This window comes from Pantherophis guttatus, chromosome 2 (assembly GCF_059756535.1).
Source record: "Pantherophis guttatus breed Tessera chromosome 2, ASM5975653v1, whole genome shotgun sequence".
Classification (NCBI taxonomy): Eukaryota; Metazoa; Chordata; class Lepidosauria; order Squamata; family Colubridae; genus Pantherophis; species Pantherophis guttatus.
In genome coordinates this window covers 145983650-146007503 of record NC_142064.1, presented here as the reverse complement: position 1 = coordinate 146007503, position 23854 = coordinate 145983650, and the positions used below count along the sequence as shown (strand labels likewise).

At 43.9% G+C, this 23854-nt stretch overlaps 1 protein-coding gene across 2 annotated transcripts; it reads left to right on the top strand.

The window, feature by feature from the left end:
* Positions 1–4371: 4371 nt before the first annotated feature.
* On the top strand, positions 4372–15548 carry PRPH (peripherin). Of its 2 annotated transcripts, XM_034412555.2 has the most exons (9): positions 4466–5139; positions 7591–7651; positions 8106–8201; positions 9227–9391; positions 11562–11687; positions 12471–12691; positions 13622–13671; positions 14189–14268; positions 14535–15548. In XM_034412555.2, exons 1-9 carry the CDS (start codon positions 4562–4564, stop codon positions 14580–14582), a joined length of 1425 nt encoding a protein of 474 aa, XP_034268446.2. In that variant the 5' UTR covers positions 4466–4561; the 3' UTR covers positions 14583–15548. The 2 variants fall into 2 exon arrangements, with proteins under 2 accessions (XP_087743103.1, XP_034268446.2); XM_087886977.1 differs by lacking the exon at positions 13622–13671 and having other exon boundaries at positions 4372–5139; positions 14535–14660.
* Positions 15549–23854: the final 8306 nt, after the last annotated feature.

Genomic DNA, 23854 nt, shown 5'->3' with positions numbered 1-23854 from the left:
CTTGGTGGGCGTGGCAGGGGAAGAATACTGTAAAATCTCCATTCCCTCCCCACTCCAAGGGAAAGTTACTGCAAAATCCCCATTTCTTCCCGATCAGCTGGGACTCAGGAGGCAGAGAATGGATGGGGGAGGGACCAGTCAGAGGTGGTATTTACCGGTTCTCCGAACTACTCAAAATTTCCGCTACCAGTTCTCTAGAACTGATCAGAACCTGTTGAATACCACCTCTGGGTAGGACGCGGGTGAGCAGGAAAGCCAAAAGGAGATAAAGGAATTAGTGCATGAGTTAGAGTAATGCTGTAAAATTTGGCATAGTCTAGAAATGTTGGTCACAACTCTGTGAAAGCTGAGGAAGGTTGGAAACAGAACCAGTATTTGCTGACAAGGATCAGGGTATCATTCTAAGAGCCTGAGACAAATGGGGAATATCTCTGTGTCGGGGAAAGCCGCAGTACAAGCTGTGAAAAACCACTTGTTTAAGCTGTAACCTTAAGTGAATTGTCACAGGGAGTATGTTTTCTCCTTGCACCACCACTCAGCACGTTATTTTATGTCATCATCAATCTGATAATCTTCACAGTGCCATAAGGTCCTTCCATGTTGTATATATAGGCAGAATGTACTGCTGATGGTTGTGTGCACACTCGCGAGAAAAAAAAGCAAACCAAAAGCAAAAAAGCAAAATCAAGATTTTCTAGACTTTCTTGTATGTGGATGGAGAAAATTATTTTTAGATGGAAAAAGACATCAAAATGGGAGCTGCAAGGGATTTCTAAAATGCTGTCTAAATGCTCGGTGGGTTATTTGTGTGTCAAGCACATTTTTCTTCAGCCTTTTCCCTTTCTTGACCTCATGGTCCTTTAGAACTATGGTATGTTTTTAGCTATTAAAGCAAATGCCACTTTTTTTCCCACCACTGATAAAAAGTGATCATCTGAATACGTGTGTTTGTGCCATTTAAATTCATTTTAGCCATGAAGTGAATTCAAAATAGAATGACATTTCTGCTGGCCAAATGCTAAACTTACTTACTTGGCAGTAAGAATGCTTTGTTGTAGAAAATGACTATAGTTAAGTGAACTGAATCTAACAGAATGAAATGAAAAATTTTCTGCCCAGCCATTCCTGATCTAGAAAGATGTTTTTAAAAATACAAAGGAAGAAAGCTGTGGGGAATAACACTGGCCAGGGCAGATCCCAGCATGCTTATGAAAACCATAAGCATTGGTTCTGGTAAACTTGGACTGCCCGTGAGAATTGGGAATTGAAGGACCATTTTACTCTTCTTTCCAAGTTGATGTTGGGGAAGAAGTCAAGTCCTTGGGACTTCAATATGGGATGCCCCAGGACTTGACCCTCTCTCCCATTTTATTGAGACCCTCTCTCCCATTTTATTAAAACTCTGGGAAAGACCCTCCACATCTTTGTGGAATCATGAATTGGTTGATAATACAGGTAGTCCTCAACTCATAACTGTAATGGATCCTGCCCATTATAAGTCATGACAGTTGTAAAGCAAGTCACCATGTGACTGGACCCATTTTTATGACCTTTTTATGGCTGTGATTAAGTGAAGGTTGTTAAGCGAGCCATTTTTGTCCAAAACTGGAAGAAAATGCTGGTTTTGGGCAAAAATATTGTAAATCACATTTGTGTGACTGTGGGATGCTGCAAACCACCATAAATGCAGGCCAGCTGCTAAGCACCCGAAAAGCGGTCATGTGACTTGGCAGGGAGTAGCTATTAGAACTTTGGGGCCAGGTTGTAAATTTGACCGGTCATAGGTCAAGGTCAAGGACTACCTGTATCCAGCTTTACACATCAACATCAAAGTAAACAGGAGATATACAAAAGTCCTGAGGGTCTTCATCTGGAGGCTGAATCAGGAATCAGATAGGGGGGTATATTCTAGCAAATACAGAGTTGTTGGTGATTCAGAAAACTTTTGGTACCATAGATATTCCATCTATAATGATAGGATGGTGTGATGACACTTGAAGGAGCCAGAGGTTCTTCTGGATTCACAGCTTTTGTTGGAACAGCAGATGAAATATATGGCCAAGAGAGCCTTTGGCCAAAGTTGGGGGTGTATCTATCAGCTGCACTATGCCCTGGACCAGAAGGCACCATAAACCTATTTCTGCTAGATTGCTACACTTTGCTTTTGATGCTCTTGATGATGACTCGGAACCTGCAGCATTAGCTAGTTTAGCAGAATAACATTCTTCAGAAACTGCATGGGCTGTTGATGGGACTCCAGGCCCAATTCAAAGTGCTGCCAATTACTTACAAAGCCCTTATGTACTGGACCCTTGTTATGTTCGGTAGCATCTTCTCCATATACAACCCCCCACTCTACACAACGAAGTAAAGAGGATGCTCCAGGTACTTGTCCTCAGAGTGCAAGGGAGCTGGGACCTGGACAACAATATTCTCTGCAGTGGAACCCTCTCTCTGGATCAGCTTGTCCCCACAAAGTCAGATATGTCCCTATTCATGGTGGTGTTTCTCATAACAGCAAAACAGTTTCTCTTCAGGAGAGCTTCAGATTTGCTGGATCATAGCAACTGTTTATGTTAACAGTATTTCCTAAGAAGATTTAGTGCTTTTAATAATTTGTTTTTATTACTATTTTATTGTGTTTGCTGGAAGATGCCCAGAATTATGAGCCTATCTCCTGAGAAGTAAACAAATAAATCGGTTCTGGGGTTTGGCTATAAGGCCCAGCCTCAGTTTCATCATCGCATCAAGGCTCCTGACAAGAAATGAGCAGCAATTGCACAGGGAGAGGAAAACAAGAACAAGTTCCCGTAGAAGAGAATATTTGCAGCTCAGGAGTTCTTCAGTGCTCTCTGAGCTTGCTTGTTTTCTTGTTGCCCCTTTTATATAAACAAAGAGCAACCCCATTCCCTTCAAGCACTGATGATGTTACTTAATTGTATTTATTTGTCATATTTAAGAACCACCCAGCTCTTTCACAGAGGGTGTCTGGGCAATGTGCAGTAAAACAATTGAGTAATGAAATGTCTGCAGAAAACAACTAGCCTCAGAGAGCACCAACGACCTCACACAAGAACAAGTATTTAAAGGTGTGGGATGATAGTATATCTAGCAATTCTGTGTGTCCATCCATATCTATTTATACACAGAGATAGAAAAAAAATTATCTAGGTTGGGACAATGTGCCAAGTTCTCCATGTTTTTAACCATCTCAATTTTTTGCAATTTCTTTCCGCAGCCACCAGGGGGAGGAGAAAAGCTTTTAGACCTGATCTCTACATCAGTATCTTACGGTCTCCAGTAAAGTGGGTGTGTGCTGTAGAAGTTCAGTTGTCTGCATTGCCCATGACTTGCATCTTTTGTGCGCACCAAATGCATGTCCGGAGTTTCATGCAGTGCCGATGAGCAAACCCCTTTCTCAAAGCGCCGGCGCCCAGCTTCTCTTCTGCACCTCTCCTGACTTGACTGTGAATCCGTTTCTGCCACAGCTCCTGGGAAGCTATTTGATGGCAGGCAAAAGGCAGAAAACACAATGTGCGAAGGAGATAAAATCACCATCGGCAAAAAGAAGCGGCCGTGGAAGACGGGATTGCTGGAGTCTTTCCTTGCTTCAAGGATTAGCCCAGCCTTTCACTCTCCGCTGTGCCTTTTCTGGAACTGAATATTTTTCAGTCCCATATCAAAAAGGATACCATTTCTACTGCGGAATGATTATGGGCGATCCGAATGCTACCGATGACGCCTTTTCTTTTTAAAAGTAAACCCCAGCTTTAGGGATACATGAAAAGCTCCCCCGCCTGCGCTTCCCTGCTAAGATACAGGTTCATTAATATGAATGCGATCTTATTTCGGCCCTGCTCTTCTGCCTCAAAGGCCGGTTTCATTCATTCAGCTGCTGCGTCTGGTTTCCAACTCCAGAACCGGGAAGAGAGGTCAGGTGCTCTCTTCCTCCTGCCACGGTTGGGGGCAAGAAGACCCTCACCCGCGCCCAATAACCGCATAACTCCCCCCCTCCCCACTCACACACACACACTTCCCTTTTCCAGAAAAGAAAAAATCCCGTCCCGCGAATCGGAGGGGGTGTCCCAGAGGCAACCGAGCGGACACTTACTCACAAGTAAGCGCCGGGCCGTCGCGGACTTTTAGCACGGGGCGCTTCTGGCAGGCCGTCCGGCCACAGGGTGGGCCGGGTCGCCTGGATGGGAGATGGAGCAGGGCGGGCCGCTGGGGTGATCGCCCTCCTCCTCCTCTTCTCCTCCTCCTCCTCCTCCCCCGCCCGGAGTGAGCAGCCTTTGGCAGGACGCGGCGGCTGGGTGGCTCCCTTCCCCCCACCCCACCCCACCCCCCCAAGTCGACGGGCTGCAGTGCGGAGTTCTGGGCTGCATGCAAGGGAGAGGAGGAGCGGGGAGGAGCTTGCCGCTCTCCCCCCACCCCCACCCCCACCCCCCGCTCCCCAATCCCCGACCGATCGTTTATAAAGCAGCATCTCCGGACTCATCGCCTTTTGCTCCTAGCCACCCACCGCTCGGACCTGCTCGGAGCCCAGCCCAGTTTAGCAGCCATGAGCCATTCCAGCAGCATCCGCGCCACTTCCTACCGCCGCACTTTCGGGCCGTCGGTCATGCTGTCGCCGATGCCCTACTCCTCCTCGTCCCGTCTGGCCTCGGCTTCGTCCGCCACGCGGTTTCTGAGCACGCCTTCCGCCGGAGCCTCCCTGCGCTCCTACCGCGGGAGCGGCGGCGGGGGCAGCGCCCTGTTCCTGCGCACCGGCGCGCCGGGGATGGTGGCTGCGCCGCCGCACCGCTACGCCTACAGCTCCGAGAAGCTGGACTTCTCGGTGGCCGATGCCCTGAACCAGGAGTTCCTGGCCACCCGCAGCAACGAGAAGCAGGAGCTGCAGGAGCTCAACGACCGCTTCGCCAGCTTCATCGAGAAGGTGCGCTACTTGGAGACGCAGAACGCCGCCCTGCTGACCGAGCTGGGCCAGTCCCGCGCCAAGGAGCCCACCCGCGCCTCCGACCTCTTCCAGGACGAGCTCCGCGAGCTGCGCCGGCAGGTGGACTCGCTGGGCAAGGACCGAGACCGCCTGCAAGTCGAGAGGGACAACCTGGCCGAGGACTTGGCCGCCCTCAAGCAGAGGTGAGTCCCCCAAAACTGGATAACTCGGGGGTGCGGTGGGGGTGGGGGGGTCCGGCCCGGATCCGGGGAATAAAACGAAAGTTTGAGTTCCCTGTCCGGTTTTAGAACAGAGGTGGGGCAGATGGAGCGAATGGGTTAATTAAACGTATAGAAAATTCGCTCTCTTATATTGGAATAGTAAGGGGGCGTCCAATAGAGAGGGAACGTCGGCTTTTTAAATTGGGCTGAATCTGTTCACTTTGCTTAACAAAAATCATGTCTCTGCAGCCCTAAAAGAGAATGCCTTAAACATATGCAGAGTGCTTTTCCTAGACCCAAATTCAGAAGACTCAGGTAACTCCCTGTCTTTGAAAAAAAAAAGGGATTTCTTGCCAATGATGAGGTGGTTAGCTGAGGAGTTGGGATGGACTTCCAAAGAGAAGGGTGATTGATTACAGGAGAGATCAGCTGGCCCCAAGGATGGCCCAGGGGAAAATAAAAAGCGAACTGTAAAAACGGATGGCTCTCTGCACTTTGTAAGGTGATGAATAAATTAGTAGGAGCCGAATAATGTATGCCTGCTGAATAATGGATGTATAATAATGGATTCTTGTTCTTTGCTACCTACCGGTATATAGAAAGCAAAGGTGTATAGTTTGAATAAAAGAATAACTGCATAAGAGTCAGAAGACCCGTGTCTTTGCATTGTAGCCTTTTATCCTCTGTGATGATAAAGGAATTCTAATGATTTGGATCTCCTGGGTCAGGAATCCGGTTTATCTCCTGCCTTAAGAAAAAAAAAAGTTGGGCTGTGTTCCTAAGCAAGAGTAAGCTGCTCTGAACGCTGTAGTAGTGAGACTTCCCTCCTTTGTGGGCAGCTGTGTCCCAGACTCATTCTGGGTCTCTCAAAGTGTTGCATTTAGGAAGAAGCAGAAGAAGAGATAGCTGTCAGGCAGACCCTGTGTCACCATAATGAAGAGTTTTAGTATATCAGAGGTTGGAGGGGAAGGAAGCTGCTCAGCCTTGGACTGGGGCGCAGAAGAGAAGATGCAGATGGGATGGGTGTGCTGTGCATAGAAAAGAGGTCCTTGAGATGAGCTTGTGGGGGGGAGAGGTGAAGGGGGAGAAGGGTGTGGTAGGGATGAGTCTGGCAGACATGACGTGATGGGGAGGAGGGAGGGGGAGACTGTTGAAGGGCAGCAAGGCAAGAAAACCAGGCATTTGGAAAAGAGGCTGGGCTAAATATGGGGTGGGGCAGGAGAAATGGGTGGGGAGTGGGAAGAGGGAGGAACCTTCTGGCCCAGATGGAACTCCACCACTTGTTTGGCTTGGTGGCAATCTCTTCTGTGACACCTGGGAAGCCCAGGGAAGGGATGTAGCAGAGGACACCCTTAGGAGACCCTCTCTGGTTGGAGATCTCTCTGAATGGCGGTCAGAGGACATGGAAGAATCAATGCAAATTGGCAAAGGAAAGAGCAATGGTTTGCAGCTAGGGTTGCAAACTCCAGGGACAAACGACAACGACGATGGGGACCCAGTGGCCTTGCAGGACCTTGCTTCTTTGCAGCAGAAATGTTTTTTTCTGCTTTTTCATTTATTTTTCATACATATTTATATTCAAGTGGAAGAGAAGTGTGACTGTGTTCCCTTGGGCATTGTGAAATGTGATTGGTTCTCCTCCAAGCTGGCAGGGCTCCTGCTGTGGCAGATGGGGAGGTGGGAAGAAGGAAAGAAGAGATGAACATTAGATGCCAAATCTTGGAAGAGAGGCAGCTAGACTCATTTAGACATGCAAAATATTATGGAGCACCTTTTTTTCTAATATATTCTCCTCCTTCTTCCCCATCTTACATGTCCTCTTGGGACAGGAAAAAAAATAGAAGTTATCCTCCAATATCCATATTTTTCAGATGCTTTGGTCTTTACCCAAAATAGTCTTATAAATTGTTAATTCTGCAAGGAGCATGGAATGAAAATGGTTTCTAAAAATCAATTTTCAAGCTACTTAACTTCATTCCAGCTGCATCTCCACTCTTTCCCATTTCTAGTGCTTTCTTCTTTTTACTTTAGAGGTCAGAGAAACTGTGAACAGGGATGTTACTTATTTATTTTTAACGGTGCCTACGGTACAGTACAATTATTTTAGGTTGCAGAGAGGTTTATGTAATCTTTTAATATCACATGCATAGGTTAAGAATTAGGTGTGATCAATGTCTAGAAGCAAGAATAAGGCCTGAATCTTAACTCGTATAGCACATTTGCCAAGCTGTTCTATTTTGCTTGGTTGCCTGAAAATAGAAGTGAAAAAGAGAAGAGATGGAATATTATTTCTGGTATCAACGCGTGTTTAATTATGTGGGCTAGGGCTGAGTTTGCTTAAAAGTTGTGGACCGCATCGGCGAGATGATAGCAACCAATTCTGTAGCATTCTCTCCCAATTTCTGCTTTGGGGCTGCTCTCTGCCCTCTACAGGATGGATGAGGAAATGCACAAGCGAGAAGATGCTGAAAACAACCTGGTTCTCTTTCGCAAGGTGAGCCAAGCCTCTTCTGGACGGGAGAGCACTAGAGGAGGGAATGGCATGCTTGGCTCCCGCACCCTCTTATACGCCCCTCCCTGCACGGGTCCTTTCAGATTCATGATCACCCTGCCACGTGCAGACAGCCCTGCTTTTTTGTTTTCTTGTTTACATGGCAACGCATGCATGCGTCCATGTTTGTTTCTGTGGGTTCATATGCTTTAAGCTGCAAGCCTTGTTTTCGAAATCTCTGTTTGGCAGCTGCGTAAGCTTCTGATTGTGCTGGAAGCACGCTCTGTCCCTGGAATCCCAGGCCAGCAGCAGGCCACCCGACGACCCCTCTTCCCATTCTCTGCGCTGTCCATTTTACTCCTTAAATTAACATGGAAAGTGGTAGGCAACTTGCTGGGGTTCTGATCAGCCTTCCTTTCCCCCCCCCAACCCCGCCCCCTCCTGTCCCCCCTGATAGGATGTGGACGATGCCACCCTTTCACGCCTGGAACTGGAGCGCAAGATCGAGTCCCTCATGGATGAAATTGAATTCCTCAAGAAACTGCACGAGGAGGTAAGGAGTAGTAATGGGCTGGCATCAGGTGTGAAATTCAGCAGGTTCTGACAGGTTCTGGAGAAGCGGTAACAGAAATTTTGAGTAGTTCGGAGAACTGGCAAATACCAGCTCTGACTGGCCCCAGAGTGGGGTGGGAATGGAGATTTTGCAGTATCCTTCCCCTGCCACGCCCACCAAGCCACACCACGCCCACAGAACCGGTAGTAAAAAAAATTGGATTTCACCACTGGATGGTGTGCAACTGATGCCCCATTCACTGGCTAATAGATTTGGCTTTTTTGAACAACTGTAGATCTATGTGAAACAGGACCATTTTGGGGCTGCTGTAGGAAATCATCCTATCCCATAGTAGTGTATCTTCCCAAAGGTAATGGTATCAGTCATGGAAGGAGGTAGGTGGTGCCACAATGAGCAGAGCAGATGCTTCAAGAAGGATGATGGGAGACTAATGTAGCCAGGATAGGAAATCCCATGGCTTCTAGATCCTCCAATCCCATCTATTACGCTTGAGAGTTAGAGATGCTGGGAGCTGAAAGTTCAACAGCATCTGGAAGGTGACAGGTTCCCTGCCCTTGGATTTGCAATTATTATTATTTTTTTAAGGCAACCCTGCAGCAAAGATGTTGCTTCTGGGCCATCTAGTGGTGCCTGGCAGGAAAACATCTGCATCTCCAGCCCCACCCTTGGATGCGTGGGCTGGATGACTGGTCTGCACTGTAGTTTTGCAGGGCAGATCCACTTGAGGAAGTAATACAAGTGGCCGGTGGCTGCTTTTGCATTTTAATGATCTGTGGGAATATATCTTTTGGGTGTCTCTCTTCCATGTGATGTTATTTCTGAGCAGTTCTCTGTCAAGATTGTTTTCTCTGTGCTATGCTTTTCGCTACTGAATTATGGTCCCTAATCTCACCTATCTGTTTACGTAGTATGGCGGCGTATGTGATGCTTACCCTATAAGGATCTATCTTGGTGTGTCTGATAACCTCTCCCCACACCCCACACCCCCCGCCTGATGCATACAGGAGCTGAACGACATGCAAGTGAGCATACATAGCCAGCAGCAGGTGCAAGTGGAGGCGGAGCAGACTAAGCCGGATCTGACCGCCGCCCTGAGAGAGATCCGCACTCAGTATGAAAGCATTGCGGTCAAGAACCTGCAGGAGTCCGAGGAGTGGTACAAATCCAAGGTGCCTAAACTAGGGGGGGGGGATAAGAAGGAGGAGGTGGGGTTACCGCGCGATTAACAGGATGCCTTTGCGAAACGTTGTAGAGAGTAAGGAAGATGACCTTAATGGGAATATGCAGGATGCATATTCCCGTTGAGGACTCAAACTATTGGGGGCAATATGCTGACTCTGTAAACCGCCTAGAGAGGGCTGTAAAAGGACTATGAAGCGTTATATAAGTCTAAGTGCTATTGCTATTGCTATGCATTATTGATTTTATTAGATTTATATGCCGCCCTATCTCACTGTCCCATGACAAAAGAGAACGTTTTTTTAAGTCCAGGACAAAGAGATTACATTTGGAAATGGCTTGAGTAGGCACCTCTGTAATTCATCAGAGCAGTGTTTTTCTCAAGCTTAATCATTTTAAGATGAGTGGATTTCAACTCTCAGAATTCCCCAGCCAGTAGGGGGAGCCCTAACATGGAATAAATGCTGTCTTTTTTGATGCATCAAGAAAATAGCTGCTTAGTGGAAAAGGAATTTTCTTATTGCCAAAAAACTTATTGATATAGCAAAATAATAAACCACTTAGGGTGCAGGTTGACTCCCTCCTACTTCTTGACATGTGGCACAACGCCTCTTTGTCGCTCTTTAGATGCATGCGCTGATGTAAAGCTTGGTTGGAGGAAATTATTGAACAAAAAATTCATATGAAGCCAGTGTTATTCCTTTTGGGTATAGTAAAAGGAAATATAAGTAAAGAAATTCAGTACATCATGCTCCATATAATCACTGCAGCCATAATTACATTTGCCCAAAATTGGAAGCAAGAAAACACTCCATCAAATGCAATGACCATAAAAATGGTGCTAGAATGCGCAGAAATGGACAAATTAACGCTGGAATTGAGGGACAGAGAGGAAACAGTGTATTATGAGACATGGAACAGATGGTATAATTGGCTTGAAAAGAAGTCTAAAATCAATGTATAGTGAATGTATAGGGAAGATAATAAAACGAAAAATATATATTTAGAGTACAGTAGACATGTAAATATTGTATATATTATACAAATAAGTAACTATGAAATAAGAATGCATATGTATAAAACAATAGGCCTATGGATAAGTTGAAATTAAGAAAAAATTCTAATAACAGAAAGCTGTAATAGTGTAATTGTGATTTTAAAGGTTAAAAATGTTGAATAAAAATATTAAAAACAACAACAACAAAGAAAGTAGAGGGACAGTCATAAATCAGACTGATGATGCGTATCAGATTTTCCTCACTGAGGGAAATCCAACCACTGCTGTAGAATATTACAGGTAATCCTTGACTTCTATGACCAGTTGCTTAGCAACCGTTTGAAATTACGTCAGACCCTGAAAAAGCCATTCGTGACTCTGATTTAAAGTTCTGACATTTGCCCCTCTCCCACCATCACATGACTTACAGTTTTGGCGCTTGCAGCCAGCCGGCATTTATTATTGCCATTTGCAGCATCCCACAGTCACATGATTGTGATTTATGATGCATGTGTCAGAAACTGGATCTATTTTTGATTTCCAGCAAAACCAAGCATAGCGAACAATAGGTTTGCTTAACGACCACCATAAAAAAGGTCATAAAATTGGGTCCGGTCACATGGTGACATGCACCGGTCACATGCTTTACAATCATCATGACTTATGACTGTAATTGTGGGCTCAATTACGGTTGTAACTTGAGGATTACCTGTATAAAGAATGGGTCCAATGCTGTGGTCCCTGGCTATTCTGTGAAATTTCCACAGAGGGAAAAGAGGCTCGTGAGAAGAGTTCTGTGTGGACCTTGGGCTTGTGTTATCAATTCCCCTCCAGCTAGATAATTGTGAATGAGTTCCGGTAGGGTCTCGTTAGGAGTTATTTTGGGGTTCCTTCTTCCCCTTCTCTTGATGTTCCCAGATTCTTGGGTAGTGACGCAGTGGTTAGAATGCAGTTTTGCAGGTTAACTCTGCATTCCACTGCCAGGAGTTTAGTTCTCACTGTCTCAAGGTTGACTCAGCCTTCCATCCTTCTGAGGTTGGTAAAATGAGGACCCAGATTGTTGGGGGCAATATGTTGACTCTTTAAGCCACTTAGAAAGGTCTGTAAACCACTGCAGAGCCGTATATAAGTCTAAGTGCTATTGCTATTGCTGTTCTTTGCAGTTTGCTGACCTGTCAGATGCAGCCAATCGGAATCACGAGGCCCTTCGCCAGGCCAAACAGGAGATGAATGAATCTCGCCGTCAGATCCAGAGCCTGACCTGTGAGGTGGATGGACTCAAAGGAACAGTGAGTAAAATACTCCTCCTGCTCTCAACCTGGTTCAGTAGCAGTTTGTGGCATAGGTCAAAGAACAAAAGAGAGGGAAAGTCACAGGTCAGCTGACAATGCTGTCTTAGCTTCCCTGTGTCCTGCTCTGCATGGTGAAATCCCAAAGGAAAGATTGATTACAGCAATCAAATTTCTGGCTATGACCAGCAAAAATCCTGTATCATATAGGATCAAGGATTTTGAGAAGCCGTCTTCCTTCACCTGAGTCTGCTTGGGTTTTAAGATCTTCAGGTAGTAAGCACCTCGTTTCTGCTTTATCCTCACTGGAGCAAGTTTGACAGGAACACAATGGTGATAGCTCCTCCCAGGCTCTAGAGAATCACTACATTGACTCTGTCTTCTTCAACTTCCTGGTAGTGGCAAAGACCTTGTTCAGGCAGTTTTGGAGACTTTAGGATGATTTGTCAGTAACTGAAACAGGTATGGGTAACTAGCTGTTGTTCATTCTTTAATTCAGTTGCATTTTAATCAGTTTAATTTGGTTGTCAGTAGCCTCAAGCACCATTTATGATGGAAAGGCAGACTGCAAATGAAATAAATACAATAAAATGAAGAGAAGAAGCCACCTTGAGTGCTGTCAAGCTATCTGCACTCAACTGTTCTTAAAGTCTGTTGAGGCCAGAAGTTAGCTCTGCACCCCCAGGATCACCTTAATTGCGTGTGAATGAGTGAGATTTTGGGGGTCAGCGTATCCATTTCATGGATGTCAATCTTGGTGCGGCTTGCTCTTCATCTTGCTAGAATGAAGCCCTGCTGAGACAGATGCGAGATCTTGAAGACCAATATGGAGCTGAGGTGGGCTCCTACCAAGAGACAGTGGGGCGGCTGGAGCAGGAGATTCAGCACATGAAGGAAGAGATGGCTCGGCACCTCCGGGAGTACCAGGACCTGCTGAATGTCAAGATGGCTCTTGACATTGAAATTGCCACCTACCGCAAGCTGTTGGAAGGAGAGGAAAGTAGGTAGGTCAACAGTGGTCAGATCCTGCCCTGGTCATCTTTTAGGTTCATGGGCACATTTTGAATGTCATGGGTGCCACTGCTGAGTGGCTACTGCAGGCAGCATGGTAAGACACAAAACACCGGAAAATGTAAATTGGTTTTGGGTAGATAAGGACTTACCCAATACACTGAGCATGAAGCAGACATGAAGGTTGAGCCACAAAAGCTACCGGTATTCATTGGGCTCCACCAATTTCTGCTCCAACACAACATCCGTGTTGGTGGGTGCGGTCTCTTGCAACGTCTTCCATCCAGCCTTCCCCCACAGGTTGCCCTTCAGAAGCCTTGGGATTTGCAATTTTATGAGTTCCTAATCAGCACAGACAGGAGTCACATACTGTGTGGGAGGCACCTAGAGAGGACCAGATTGCAGAAGGCTGACCATCTGAAAATTTCCTGTCCGCACCCAACCCATTTTCTTTCCCTGAAACTTTAATTCAAACAAATGAGTCCTGCTCCTCGCTCCTAAAAGTCTCCAGTCTTTTCTTTTCCTAACCTTCCTGATAGGTAGAGGCACTTCCCTGTTTCCACCAAACTTGCTCTAATGCTCTCTCCTCCATCTCCTCTCAGCATTTTCATATCTGGGCATGTGACCATCAGACCAGGTGTATGTAGGAAAGTCTCTGGAATAATATAAGCCAGAATTGTTTTGTGGCATGTATTTTAGATAGTAGGAGGGGTGGGCACCAGAAGGTTTATCTACAGCTGTCTTGGGAAAGATACTCCTTGTTTTTACCTAGTTCTGAACAAAATTTTACAGGAGTATGTGAGAAGGAAGGCGACCTTCTCCTTTCTAGGAGGGATGCCATTTAAAAGGAAAAGAACTTGGAAATGAACTTGTAGAAGTTTCCGTAATGCTCACTGTAATGGCCTGCTGTATGTTCCCTGCAGGATTGCAGTGCCTGTCCAATCCATGGCATCTTTCAGCATCAGAACCGCAGGTGAGCCAATAGCCAGCATGGCTCCTCAATGCACCTACATGCTTTGTGTTCTTTGACAAAGTTATGGGCTTCTGAAAGAGATGGTAGCAGTGGCATAGATGTCAGCAATATTCTGGTTGGACCCAAACATCCCTTTGGCCATATTCTGCACACGCTTTGTTTCTACCGAGCAATAACTTGAGGGGAGCATTTTGGCTCGATGGGAACAAGCCTGGTTTTTGGAGGCTCCCTTATCTCAAGTTGTACTGGCAATCATGCCTTAGCCTCAGTTGCTTTTTCTTGGAAAGAAACCCCAAGGCTCCTTCATTCCCCCCACCCTCCACTTTCCTTTCTTCCTAATTTCTCCCAGCTGGTAGCCAGAGGTCTTTCATGACGGGAGTTATGAATGAAAGAAGATAACTGAGCTGCTGGGTGTTTGGGAGTTGTAGTTCTCAGTCCCCTGCATGACCCTGGATGGGGAAGAGTGAGGGGCCTTGAATGCTGAGCCTTTTCTCTCTCAAACCTTCCTCCTCCTTAGTTTCAGAGCCGGATCCAAGCGTAGAGAGCCATACCCGGAAGACGGTGCTGATCAAAACCATTGAAACCCAGGATGGAGAGGCAAGTCAATGATCTGTTTATATGGGACATTTGTGTGAAAGAAGAACTCGGGGCAGAGGTGTGATTTTTAAGTTGTGGGGGTTGGACCTAAGCCTAGGGCATAGCAAAAAACAAAGAAAAACAAAACAAAACTCCAGAGGCCTAATTAGAGTTTTGTTGTTATTTCAGTCAACCAAAAGAAATCTAATTTCATAAAATTCCCGAGGGGCGCCAGATTGGAGAAGGATTGCCCTGTGCTGCTCTCACCGCCTTTTCTCTCCCTGCAGGTGGTGACCGAATCAAGGAAGGAGCAGAGAGCCGAGATAGAGAAGTGAGGCTGGCCACGCCGGCAAGGTCCCCCTGGGCCACTGAGAGAGGCACGAAGCTCACCTCTTTGCAAAAGTCCCAGTCGCAGATCCCCTCTTCCCTCACTAAGCCACACTGGCCTTATTTACGATGGTGATGTTGATGATACCTCTTACCACTGGCAGCCTTCCCACATTGTTCCGGGCTTCTTGAGCCAGCCCTCTGCCCTTCGGACCATACCCTGTTCAAAGCCTGGTGGTAGTCCCAGCAATAACCACCAATGGTCTTGGGAGTGGAGATGGCTTCCCCCTGCTCTTTTCTTCCACCGCCTCCTACCTCTTCGTATCACATTCCTTCTCATCCCTCCCTGCAAAGAGCCCTTCTCCAACCAGTACCCCCAAAACCAAGCTGCCTTCCTGTAAAGTACCACTCACAAAGCCAGCCCACCCTAGGAACGAATTTGCCATGTATGTTTAGATTGAATCTAAAGGCTGTGGCCTTCCAGCTGTTGTGGAATTAAAACTCCCAGCCTCCTAAGTCATACAGAGTGTTGCTGGGACTTGTAGTTTAGCAGTAACCGGAAGGCCCCAGGTTCCCTAACCACTGCCAAACACTTAGATGGCTGCAGGTTGGCAAGCTCTGACAACTTGCAAGGCCCACTAAGCACATCAACTTGGAAGCACCAAAGAAGGCCAGGAGCTTGCTCACAATCTTGTTTTACTGCTCTTGTTGAATCTAAACAGTCCTATGTGCTGGCCACAGACACCTCTCATGGTTTACAAAGTTTTCCAAGAGAATCATGATAGGAACTTGCTTTATCCCAGGTGTGATAGGCTTGGCTTCCCTATCAGTTCTCACTTCTGTGAACTTACTTTGAGAAGGTGCATAGTTAGCTTCAGGTCATCGGTACTGAAAGGGAGAATAGCACTGACCAACTTTATAGGGCTATTGTAAGGTTGACAAGGTAATGCAACTAAAGCATTTTAAACATTAAATGGTAACCAGTGTTAATTTCCTCAGTTGTCAAGCCCCAATCTGGTGGTCTCCAGATGTGTTGACTCCAATTCTCATAATTCCTAAGCAGCACGATGCTGGCTGGGGTGGTGAGAGTTAATTAAATGCATCAAGGGAGTGTAAGTGGAGAAATACTACTTCAGATCTTCTCAAACAAGCTCCCAAATGAAGTGATATAAAACAGAGGATTCATTGCCTGTTATTGTTTAAAGCAAATTTTGTAAGGGAATCTTAAAAAAACAAATCTCCAAAATAAGCCTTTTTGACAGTTAGTGCGTTGTTTCCCACTACTGAAGGGTGCTAGTGGTAATTTTAAGAAACTGATCCAGTAGGTGTTTACTCAGAAGCCTCAAGCCTTTCTTAACTGTTTGACTTCCTTCCATTCAAATATGATGTTTACTTCACTTTTAAAAGTGATGTCAACTTTGCTTTCTAAGACAGAAGTGAAGCTAGAAAGCTACCTTAACGCTTCAAATTGTGAGTCATGGGGAAGAGAACATTTTCCTGTTCAGCTCTTCAATGCTCCTCTATCTGATAAGCAACTTTTTTCTGCTCCCTTTCTGGGAAAAAGGACCAGGACAGGTTGAGATCACCATGGAATTCCCCTTCATCTGCATGGCATATAATTAAGGTTTGTGCAGGCAAAGAAAGCAGATGAGCAGCTCTAGAAATCTGAAAAACGTCAAACAATTGCCTTTAATTCACAGGGTCAAACAAACTGCAGAACAAAAAAAAGTAAAAAAAAAAATGCCTACTTCCAGTGGTGCTGACTCGTGGCCTTAATAAGCAGCGATCCCATCATGTGTGAAAGGCATCCAAGGCTCCCGTTTAGCAGAAGTGGTCACCAAGAACTCAGTGCAGTTCCTGAATCCCTTGTCTATGGTCTTGAGAACCCCAGGGACTGTGTGAATGCAATCTCAGTTGGATTCCAAATGGCCAAAATGGGAGTGGTATATCTTCCATTTGATTTAATATAATCCCAAATGACAAAAACACCTTAAAAGGCTATAGTCCTACTTTACCTTCTGATCCTATTGTCACAGGATCAGAAAAAAGACTGGACAGTATCTCTTCTTAAGAAGAGCCTGGACAGTCACTTTTCTGAAATAGCATAGGATCTCCTGTTTGATCAGGGGGCTGGACTAGAAGACCTCCAAGGTCCCTTCCAGCTCTGTTCTGATTCTGATTCTGAGCACATCATGTCCTTGTCTACTTATTGCTCTCAGACTACTGCCTATCTTTCCTTCATGGCATCTGTGGCTTCTCATAAGACAGGGGTGTCCCAATCTTTTCTATACCCCGCACCCCTAGAATGCTTCTGATATATTCTCGCACCCTTTACAAAAATAAATAATTATATGCATATAATTATGCATATACACTATAATTTTGAAACTTCTAAACCCAAATTTTCGCACCCCCTGGGATATCATCTCATGCACCCCACCCTGGTTGGGAACCCTTGTCATAAGAGGTAGCACCAAATCCATCTTTCTTTTCTCAAATCGACATCTTCTTTCACACGTTGTCTTTTCTTTCCAACAATCTGAGGGCTCGTCTTTTCTTTCCTCTTATCCTGCCTTGATATTCCAGATGTCATCTTTTCCGATAAGAGTATGGTAACCATTGCATTTCTGCTACTAACTCCATTCTTGTCATCCCTGAAGGTAGGCCAGGGCAGGAAGCAGAGCCCACCAAGACTATAGGAATTACTGTTGAAGTTATATTAATAGATTCTTGAAAGACTGACAGATTTTTTAACTCTGCTTCTCTTGTCCCAAAGAGAATCTACATGGGCCTAGATTTTTCCCCCTCACCTTTCATCTTTAAGTAAACAAGTTGATCTTTACTCAACTATTCTTGCTTTTCTTTTTCAAGTTTTATTTTCATATTTCTGTACATTCTGTATTTTACTGGAAGAAAAAAAGCTACCATGGAGGCTTTCTACCTTAAGGTACAGTCAGGAGTCATCTTGATAAGGAAGAAGTCTTTGTCTTCTCATTTCTCCAGATTTATTCCAGAAAGAAGGAAACTTCAGGGAAATGCTTCTCTGTGGACATTTGGTTCATCCCTCCAGTTCTCTCAGACCAAGAACCAGCCAACTTTTTAATAGGTGGGGCTGATACTTATTTTTATTTTAACTAAAGAACACAGAATGGAGGGCAATTATAGAATAGAGGAAGCTAATTTTTGAAGGCGTTCTTTTGAAGTGCCATCTTTGCTTGGTTTGAATTGCTACGGTACCAAATCATACGGTACTGAGGGAGTCATAAAATGGTACTTGAGCTCCTTATAATCTACACATGGACCGTAGGATGGAGTGATTATATTTGTCTTTGGAGATAGGAATTTCTGAAACCAAAAGTCTCACTTAACCTTGATGACTTCTTCAGTGAGTTAGCAGCTGAAGTAGTCTCTATGATTATACTTTCTCCTGTGATTCCCCCCTCCCCCATCACTGTTATTTATTCTTGATTTCTTAAACCTCATTAATGGTCCAGTAGGGATGTTAATTCTTTCCTTGAAAATCAGTAAATGCTAGAGCTACGGAAATTCTTGAAATCTGGCTCTATTAGAAGTTACTTTAATATCAGCTTTAATTGCTTAGTTGAGGTTAGGTAACCTCTGCCACATAGAAGCATTTCAGATCATGATTGCTTACAGTGGACAGCCCAGTTTCCCACCATTTTGTTATATGAAAAGACCACGGAAATTATCAGAATAGGCATATTGGGGAAAGAAAAAAAAAAGAATCCCCCCCCCCTTTGCACCCATGATGCAAAGGAGCATTGAGTGCTGCCCCTTGGTGGCCAAAGGCATAACTCACTTCTGATAAGAACTAATTTATCTGATTCAAGACAGATTTGAAACGCAGAGGAGTAGCACTATCAGTATTTAAGCTATTTTCCACTTCTATCTATTGTGTTTGCTTGTGGTCCATGTGCCTTGGTCTATGTGTAGCTCTATACTCTGGGTAAAGAACTCTTTACACCTGGTTGCAGGTGCTATTTTGCATGTCAATATCTTGACTGTTATTCCAGATTACTTCAGACCAGATCCCAATCCACACCGCCTCCTCTATTTTCCCTTTCAACCAGAGCCAAAAGGTGACTGGTATACTAGATCAGCTGGGCATCCTTTCCCTGTTGCTTGTTGAGTTCTTTTGTTTTGCTGCTTCCTTCGGTGTCTTGATATCTTTGGAGTTGCCAGATTTCCTTACAGATGAATATACTGGTTTCTTAAAATATTGCTAAAGCAACTGGGACCTGGCCCTCTTAAGGAGGGGAACAAGCAGAAGGTCAGAGAGCAGGGGAACACTTGCCTGGAATCTCTTCTCTACTAGCTTTTTGAACCCTTGAATGAGTTCTCAGTACTTAGGCACACGATGAAAGCAGAATACATTGTTAAATGGAAGTCAATATGGTACGAATAAGGTTTTCAAATACAATATTTCTCACCTCTTAAATCATACTTCCGAATCCACACAGTAATTCTTACAATAATTCATATGAAAGATAATTTGCAAAAGGACTTGGAGCTCGTTAGAGAGAGTGTTGTATAGCAGACCAAGTACCAAAAACTTAAATGAGGACATCAGTAATGTAAGGTGGCCCAGAAGAGACATTGTGAGGAAATCCATTTCCAGTTAGTTTCTTCTATAAGCTTGAACATAGAAGTTCATCTAAAGAAAGAGATGCTTGTAGTTTTCCGTTGAGGTTCCTTAACCTGTGGCTCATACATACTATGAGTGACATTAGCCCAAAGGATGTTTGTTAATGCATTTAAGGTTGTAGCTTTCCTATTAATTTCACCATGACTGAGGCATCAAATGCATGGTGATAGCTCCATCTTAGGGTTGCTAACTTCTATTGATCTTCAGTGGGTGCCTCTTACTATTGTTTAATATGCAAAAATTAAACTGCAGAAAGCTTAACTGGCAGCAGCTATGTCTTAGAGTCAGCCAATCATATTGAATCAGACAACCTTAATTTAATTGCAAAAAATACTGAGATAGGTTATTCACAATTGAAAGGGGAAGCAAGCAGCTGGGAATTAAGCATCTTTCTTCCTGAAAAGAATGTCCAATTGAGCACCAAAATTGTACATATGGAAATAAGATCATAGCTTTTATCCTCAGTCCGGTGATTCCAATTTTAATACCTCTATTATTGTCTCATTTTGTTTACATTGCTTTGGGAACTTTTTCTGGCACAATAATCTCATTATTATTTATAACTTGATTAGAATATTGTGATAGTACTTTAAACCATTTTACTTCATCTTATCCTGTCCTTTCTATCACCCCAAATCATGGCTAATCCTCTTATAAACATCTATATTATTGTTGGTAATTATATGTATTTTCATACATCTTGCTCCTCCTCATTTTTGAGCTACAGGCAATAAAGTATGTAGCTTTGTAAAAAAACTTAACAGAAGCTCACAAGTCTTCAAAATATTTGCCCAGTAATAGGCTATCGAGATAGCTTTTCCTGTCTTCTTCTGTATTACTCCAAAGGCTTTTATTTCCAGTCTTTAAGATCTTTTGTAACTTTTTTCTCTCTCAGAAGGACAAAGAAAATTTGTAATTTCTCTGTCCTTCTGTTGTTAAAATCAGAAATTGAACTGACACCCTATTACGGTATTATTCAAGTTTACTTGTACGAATTAAAGGAAACTTTCAAGATTTTTTCCCTGATCCCATTTTGCAACAAGTTCAATAACAGCTTGCTTCAAATATGCTACCTGCTGCACCTTCAGGATCAGTAATTTCTAGCTGACTTAAGGCACAGACGTCTCTGGTCGTAGACCTACCAACTGCCAAATCCAATTTAATGATTCTGCAGGAAACTAGGACACTGCCTTTCTGGCTATTTTATCTTTTTACTTATATTTCTCCTTCCCTGTTGAGGAACAGTTTTAAAATCTCAGTAGCTACATTACTTCAAAGCAGGAAAAGAACAAGTTGATGACACAGGAAGTACACAATGTCACACTATCTAATGGACCCTTCCACCACCACCACAAGTCTGGATCATCAGCCTATGTCCAGGCAGAACCTCTCTTTCATTTCGCCCTTCCAACTTTTGCTTCTTGGTGTTTTATTTTTTGTGAGTGTGTAATTGAAACAACTTTATTATATGCTATCTACACGAAATTAAATTTTAGACCATTATTGAAGTTGGCTTTCGTTGTAAAATACAAGAAATTTTTCCCCATGAGGACCACAGCATTTCCCCCTTTTCCTAGCCAAACCAATCCTACAAATTAACTAAGAAAATAAAGCATCATTTGATAGTAAGCAAGATGGCTTAAAACATTGAGAAAACAGCAGCATTGTTTCCTTGCACAGATGCATAAATCTTGCCAGCTTTAAAACACTTAAGCTTGAAAGTGGCTATTCCATGGCTAAGGATGGGTTCCAAGCCTGAGATTTCTGGCAAGGCAGGAATGGCATTGAAACACCTTCAACACACTTTGATGTTGCCATGTTTTACACAGCTTTACTTCTTGGCCTCCCAGTGTGCATTTCCTTGTAGAGAGCAGCATACAATACTCATTTCGGTACAGGGTGTAGGAGCCTAAATAATATTTCCTGTGATCGGTTCCTTATAAATGGCTCTGGCACATTACAGAACTTCAGTTTGGATTCTAATAACTTTGCACCTTCTCCCCTTTATCCCAAAAATAAATGATAGGTTTTTGAAAAACTCCAGGCTTATCCTTTATGGGCTTTGGTACTGATTTCCTGCTTTTGATAGCTGTCAATTTCCATGTTCCTTGCAGAGCTAGACAGTAGAAATTCCTGGTGCTAACTCTTCCCATGCCAATGGATCTCTGCACCGCTCCTGCTATGCTATGCTAATCCAGTCGATCCCAGTTCCTGCCCTTGGATATCCACATCAACTGGCTCTCCAGCACACCTTTCCTTGCAATTAGGCTTGCTTTATTAAATATCTAGCTTGGGGAAAGATGATGTAGTTTGCCCAGGTAACAACTCAACCCATTACAGTACATATTCTGGTGAAGAAACAGGATACATGGAGAAGCAGGATACATGGAGGGGTGGCAGTCATTCTGTTCCTGGTGCTTCCTGATCTCTCCTGAATAATGTTGGTTTTGTGATGCCCATGGTCAGTGTGTGGAATAGGCCACGTATGCTTTGAACCAGCCAATAAATTTAATGTGAAGAGTGCCTTGCTGCCTGTTTTTTTGGGTGGGTGTATGTGTGTTTTCAATGTCAACAGACTCTTCCCCGCAGAACTCCAAGCGCTGGTGCTGTTTGATTTTGTTAAAGCCAGGAGGATGCTGAAAACCTCTAAGAACTTTGCCTAGATTTGTCAAGCAACACAAAAAGGACATTAATTTTCTCTACCATTTAAAAACTTTTCTGTGATCTGATTCATGCATTGCACTAAGCCCTAGCTTCTAATGGTTGCACATGTGAACCCAACCTACTGAATATTAGGTAATAAACCATAATTAAAAAACCATGGCTTGACATAATAGTGAAGAACTGTCTCTTTCAGTTGATAGTTCAAAACTTGCACAGAAAAGACCTTGAGCAGCACATATGGTCCCAAAGCAGCCAATCCAATAAATTGGCTTAACTCCATGATTAAATACTAGCTAAACTATTTTCTGTAAATACTGACTTAACAAAAGATGTATGTGGCTTATAAAGCTCCAAAAGCATCAAAAGTGTAACGGTTAAAAATCAAACATATGAATTATGCAAAAACAGTGAAGGTATAAAAGCTTTGGCTTTATGCTGTGCTTTAGAGAAGATACCAGAATGCCATCTTCATCTAATGGGCAATCTGAAAAAAAGGTCAGCATGCATCTGATTCAAAGCCTGCAGAGAGATTGAAGCACACCTGAAAAAAATGTGATGTCATTTTAAAAACAGTTTAGCATGAAGCAAGGGTTGGGTTCAGTGGTCCAGCTGCTTGGATTATAGGCTATTGTTACTTTTGCTTGGCAAAAACTTTTAAAAACACATTTGATAAGCAGCCAAAACCTAATGAAAAGTGATCATTAGTATGATTTGCTCTTCAGGTATAACTTCTTGGAAGCCCTGGTTTTATTCTCATTTATTAACAATAAGGTGCATCTGAAAGAAAATGTGCTGATTCAAGTCACATGCACAGCAATAGGTGCAAGTGGAGTATGTCTATTGCACAACTCTACTTGTTATAGCAATATCCCCCAAAATCATCCAGGTCACAAACTCCCCTCCCAAGCAGTTTAGTGAGTAAGTCCAAGCACACACACAGGAAATTAAAGCAATAAGTTGTCAGGCAAATGCCACCCCCCTCCAAAGAAAACTCCCTGAGGCAAGGCCAAATCTAGATGCACATCCAAGTCCAAAAAAAAGTTAACAAGATAAACACAAGGATCACAGCACAAAATTAGGATACAGGAGCCAAAGAAAACACTCAGGAAAAACGAATGATTGTCTTCATCAACCATTCCTTCCTGCATCCTACTAATCATCTCAGCTCTGCGGATTGGCGGGATCCGATGGAGGGGGGGCAGCAACTGTTCATGATGACCCTCACTCTGTCAAGGATCTTGGAGTACTCATATCTAATGATCTAAGTGCCAAAGCCCATTGTAACATCATCGCCAAAAAGGCATTAAGAGTTGTAAACCTAATCTTGCATAGCTTCTTCTCCGGTAATATCACACTACTAACCAGAGCATACAAAACATTTGCTAGACCAATTCTTGAATACAGCTCATCTGTCTGGAACCCACACTGCATATCAGACATTAATACAATTGAATGTGTCCAGAAATATTTCACAAGAAGAGTCCTCCACTCCTCTGCTCGCAACAAAATACCTTATGCCACCAGACTTGAAATTCTGGGCTTAGAAAATTTAGAACTACGCCGCCTTCTGTATGACCCAAGCGTAGCTCATAAAATCATCTGCTACAATGTCCTACCTGTCAATGACTACTTCAACTTCAACCACAACAATACATGAGCACACAGTAGATACAAACTTATGGTAAACCGCACCAAACTCAATTGCAGAAAATACGACTTCAGCAACAGAGTGGTCAATGCCTGGAATGCACTACCTGACTCTGTGGTTTCATCCCAAAACCCCCAAAATTTTAACCTAAGACTGTCTACTCACCCCATTGACCTCACCCCATTCCTAAGAGGTCTGTAAGGGGTGTGCATAAGAGCACCAGTGTGCCTACCGTCCCTGTCCTAATGTTTCCTCTATTTGTATCTATTTTATGTATCCAATCCATGCTTATACTTATTACC

Excerpts from the sequence above, each read along its gene's own strand:
- PRPH (XM_034412555.2), top strand. The coding sequence starts at position 4,562 with ATGAGCCATTCCAGCAGCATCCGCGCCACTTCCTACCGCCGCACTTTC. Across the intron at positions 5,140-7,590 it reads TTGGCCGCCCTCAAGCAGAG|GATGGATGAGGAAATGCACA; the intron begins GTGAGTCCCCCA and ends TGCCCTCTACAG. Across the intron at positions 8,202-9,226 it reads TCAAGAAACTGCACGAGGAG|GAGCTGAACGACATGCAAGT; the intron begins GTAAGGAGTAGT and ends TGATGCATACAG.